General features: G+C 44.7%; 1 protein-coding gene across 1 annotated transcript; it reads left to right on the forward strand.

The window, feature by feature from the left end:
• The first annotated feature begins 378 nt into the window (after positions 1-378).
• LOC135512041 (MAD2L1-binding protein-like) lies at positions 379-4,493 on the forward strand. Its single transcript, XM_064933640.1, has 3 exons — positions 379-764; positions 1,151-1,449; positions 1,752-4,493. The coding sequence occupies exons 1-3, from the start codon at positions 413-415 to the stop codon at positions 2,295-2,297; spliced, it is 1,197 nt and encodes a 398-aa protein (XP_064789712.1). The 5' UTR covers positions 379-412; the 3' UTR covers positions 2,298-4,493.
• The last annotated feature ends 349 nt before the right edge of the window (positions 4,494-4,842 follow it).

The following is a 4,842-nucleotide window of genomic DNA, read 5'->3' on the forward strand; positions in this document are numbered from 1 at the left end:
AGTTGTCTTATGCTGAGGCAGTGAAGAAAGTTGAGGTGGTGGTGGCAGCTGCAGAGAGGTATTTGGGCTTGCGAGACTTGATGTCAGAAGAGTTACAGGCTGTGTTAAGTGGTGGTGTTCCATCCTTTCAGGCTGTTGGCCTTAAGTAGAACTAAATATATTTAAATAGTGGAGTAGGTTTAGATGGTAGGGTATTTGTTGATTTCTTTTTTTTAAAAGACAAGTGAAGTATAAGGGAGTTATACTCCAGTGTAGTAGGTGGCGGAAATGCTAAATGTATTTGATGCCAACTGCTATTGAACCTAAAAAAAGATGAAGAAGAAGGAGCTGGATCCCTTCTAGCAATGACCGGTTTCCACTCGTCTTCCCATGATGCAACGCACTGAGTGGAATTTTTCAAAACGAGTCAGCGATGGCGGAACAAACAAACAGGGAGGTGGTCACGGGGAGCGTAGAGACAACGAATACATTCACAAATGATCACAACCTCCGATTAAAAATGTGTCTCCCAACTTCGCAAGGAAAAGGGATCAACATACACATTAAATCCGATACCAAATGTTACGAAGCGAGCCGGACAGGCGACTTCTCAGACGAACAATCAGCTACGGAAACCTCGGGGCGACTATCACAGGAAACACCGACAGCAACAAGCAAATGTAACACACCAAACAGCTCAAAGTCAGATGATATTAAATCCAAAGATATCGCAGTAACCACGGAAAATAAGGAAAACGACATCCTCTCCTGTGTTTCTGATGTTGGTATGTCTCTCTTCTATTCCTATTCACTTGCGCATGATGTTCACGTGTTGCTATTCGTAGGTAGCTACAGTACTTGTAGCTACGATATCTCTATGTGTCCATGATAAATGTATCATACGTCAGTCAGCCAGGTCATACGCATGATATGTCAGGAGATCAATACTTTGAAACTGCTGTAGAAATGTTTTTGTTTTGTAGTAAAATAAGCTTATTGAACCAACAACACTTATGACAGCCTAGTCTCCGACTGGTTGCCTGCCACCATGGTGGCTGTCATTACCCAGAACCTATCTCCTAAAAGTTATTTAACAGTGTGTTATTTGACAGTGATCTGCTCAAAGTCTGAGGTGGACCTATCAGATGATTCTATTGTGTTCTATCCACAGATCGGTCATCTGCAGGCAGTACCTGTCAGGTTATCACAGAGACCAGCAACACAGACACAGCCACCACTCTCCCCCCTCTGACTCCCTCCAAGCAGGCTGAGGCTGACGATGCAGAGACACTACGGAGGGCCAGGGAGGAGGGCCGAGTGGAGGTAATGTTCCCAGGTTTGGTCACACAGGAGGGCTGCTGCCGCTTCATCAGTGAGATACTGAAGTGTATCCTTTACCAAAGACAACAGCTGCCCATGACCTATGACCAGCTGGTTTACTCTCAGAAGAGACAGCAAGCTGCCATGCAGGTGAGTGCTGGGCAGTGATGCTTCCAACGTTCTCAACCATGTTTCTCTCACTACTTATTTAACATCAATTACTGTTTTCCCTATTTGTCTTTCTTTGATTCCTTTTTTCATCTCTTCTCACCACCTTCTCAAAATGCATTGGAGAAGGTCGTAGGGGATGAACCCTGGGAACCTCCTGCAATACAGATTTATTCCAACCAAATAAATACTGGCTGCTATAATAGCCCTACTCCTAGCAGTGTTGTCTAGGATCTATGAGTTGCTGTTTGACTCCAGGCCCTCTCTCTTCATCTTTCCCCCAGAATGAGGAGGCAGTGGGCTGGAGGCCCGGTCAGTCCACTGCAGAAGGCCTGGACTGGAGGAGGTGCCAGCGTACCCTCCAAGACCTTGAGCAGGTGCTACAACAACTGGAAGTGCTCTTCTCCCTCTCCCTGGTCCCCCGTGTGCTCCTCCTGCTCGGCGGCTCCCTCCTCCTTCCCAAGGAGCTGTACGAAGTCAACATGGAGGATGTGATACTAGCCACCGGCGACCGGAGCCTACGCGTCTCCTCGTGTCTACGCCAAGTCTTCCGCACGCTCTTCGTGGCCGACCTGTTGTCTGACGCTAAACCTGTCCGGCTCACAGCCACGACGGTCATGGTTCTGGCCCACAGGGACTGTGGCGTGGGGTGGTTCCGGCCCAAGCTGGATTTCAAGGTCCCCACACGGGTGAAAAGCCAGGTTATTTCTCTTTCTTGTGACCCCAATAGTGTCTCTGGGTCTGGGGCGTCTGAGGGAGGAAGGCAGACTGTCTGGCAGGACTATGTGTGGTTTCAGGCCCCCTTGACTATCAAAGGCTTCAGCAAGTGACATACAAGGTACAAGGAAGGTACTCTAACCCACAGCCATAGTATAGTATGAGATGAGACAAGGTCCTGTATTCAGAATCTGAAAGTAAGTGCTGATCTAGGATCAGGTCCCCCCGTCTATATAATCCTACTCTTACTGATCTGAAGGCAAAACTGGGCCCGTCTTTATGAAGTGTCTCAGAGTAGGAGTGCTGATCTAGGTTCAGTTAGATCTTTTGGATCACAATGACTAACATTATATGGACCTAGGGCACATGATCCTAGATCAGCTGTGAATGTGGACCTGTGTAAACGCAGCCCAAGTGTTGACTGAGCGGATTTACACATTTGCCATACCTTTCTCTCTCTCAGGGACCCCTGTCTCTCTGGCTGCGTTTACACATGCAGTCCAATTCTGATCTTGTTTTCACTAATTGGTCTTTTGACCAATCAGATCAGCTCTGAAAAAGATCTCATGTGAAATCTAAAAATGGTCAATTGTGCTGCCTGTGTAAACACAGCATATGTAACCCTTAGCCTAGTCCAGGGACTGTTTTTATTACAATTTATATGAAAAACTTTCAGGATCTGTACAGAATGATTTTTAATGAATTATGTTGTCTTTTAGCTGTGTATTTACTTTTAGCTTGGCTATGTGCTGTAATGAAAGCAGTGTTGGTGCTTTTACTGTGTATAATATAGCCTTCTAAAAAATGTTATGGACAGTATGCCTACTTTTCATCTGGTTGAGACGCAACACTGGCTGTACCTGTACCGTACATTGACGTGTCATGGTTTTCAATTGCTTAAAAATGGAGGTCTGAAACAATATTTTGTAAATATACAGTGTGTATGTCAGTTTTAGCATGATCACTAAATTATTTCCGATTTAATTTGAATTGTACACATCTGCAGCTAAAAGCTGAATTATAGTATACATCCCAGGACTCGGCTTAAGCTGTGTCCGGGTTATTCTGGGAAACCAGCCCCACCAATATTAGACACTACAAAAGACTTAACAAGCCAGACATTACAGGGTTGTCACAATGGACATGATTACAGCAGTAGTGCATTATTACAACAAGGAAAAGAGGAAAGAGCTGAAACATCTGTGATTATGTTGCTTCCACAGTTCTTGTTCAATATGGCAGACATTTGTAACCTGAATGTGTTAGTGCTGGTCAATTATGTTTTGACTGATAGTGCACATTATCAAATGACTAAGCCTTATTCATATTACATTGATCTTAAATTATAATAGCATTGTTTGACAGAGTATTTCAAATATTGACTTGATAAGACAGTTTGATTTTGAGCTTTGATAACAGTATAAAATGGTTTTAGAGAAACTTGGACTATTAGTAGTTAGTTGTGCACCTCTGTGAGAACACTAAGTCCCTGAAGTTCTGTTGGCTCTCTTCCTGGCACTTGGCTGGAGAGTGCAGTGTACACACCTGGGTTGTGTTCATTACATACCAAACCCATGTCCCACCCCTTCCCCTGACAGTCCCAAACGCTTCCTACCTCTCTTCCTTGGCCCTAACCCTTAATTTCTGCAGCAATTTGGGACTGGCTGTTGTTGCATCAGCCCTAAAACAACTTCACCTTTCTAACAAACTGCAACAGGTTGTTGGCCAAGAGTCATGCCTCTTCGAAGGCAGCGAAGTGGCTTCCTTGGGGGAAGTAGGAGTAGATATTCCTGAACCTGGGGCACATGCATTATCTCATTAAGGAACGTCGCTAAGCCTGTAGGCACATACTGTACACCATCTTCCCGAGGACACGAGAGAGAACGAACGCTGCAACACAATTACATTTTATTCACAGCAGACATTCATTTTGCAGGCGCTCTTTCCCAGGGTGAATTATAATCAGTCCATTCAACTAAAGTAGGTCAAACAACCACTTAGAGACCCTCATTATTGGGAGCCTGCTATCTTAACAAAGCAAGCATGATTAGAGCTCTGTAATTCAGTTGGTCATGGGTTCAAGTCCTGCAAGGATCACATACAACTACAAATGTACAGTAAGTTACTTATGGCATATTAAGTGGCATTACTGTTTCCATTAAACAGGTATTAAATGACGGGTCTTAAATGATGTTGGTCTTGAAGGTCTCTTTGTAGAACCTCATGGTGGAGATGATGGAGCCGGTGGTCCAGTAGATCATGGTGTTGGTCAGCAGGTAGTCCAGGGTGAACTTCATAAAGACAGAAAATTATGTCATGGCTTTAGAAGCTTCATTTGAGTCAAGTAGGTGTACCTGTGGGTGTATTTCAAGGTCTACCTTCAAACTCAGTGCCTCTTTGCTTGACATCATGGGAAAATCAAAAGAAATCAGCCAAAAATTGTAGACCTTCACAGTCTGGTTCATCCTTGGGAGCAATTTCCAAACGCCTGAAGGTACCACGTTCATCTGTACAAACAATAGTACGCAAGTATAAACACCACGGAGCCGTCATATCGTTCAGGAAGTAGTCACGTTCTGTCTCCTTGCAAGCCGAAGAACACCATCCCAACCGTGAAGCACGGGGGTGCCAGCATCATGTTGTGGGGGTGCTTTGCTG

The sequence above is a fragment of the Oncorhynchus masou genome, chromosome 24, assembly GCF_036934945.1.
Source record: "Oncorhynchus masou masou isolate Uvic2021 chromosome 24, UVic_Omas_1.1, whole genome shotgun sequence".
Classification (NCBI taxonomy): Eukaryota; Metazoa; Chordata; class Actinopteri; order Salmoniformes; family Salmonidae; genus Oncorhynchus; species Oncorhynchus masou.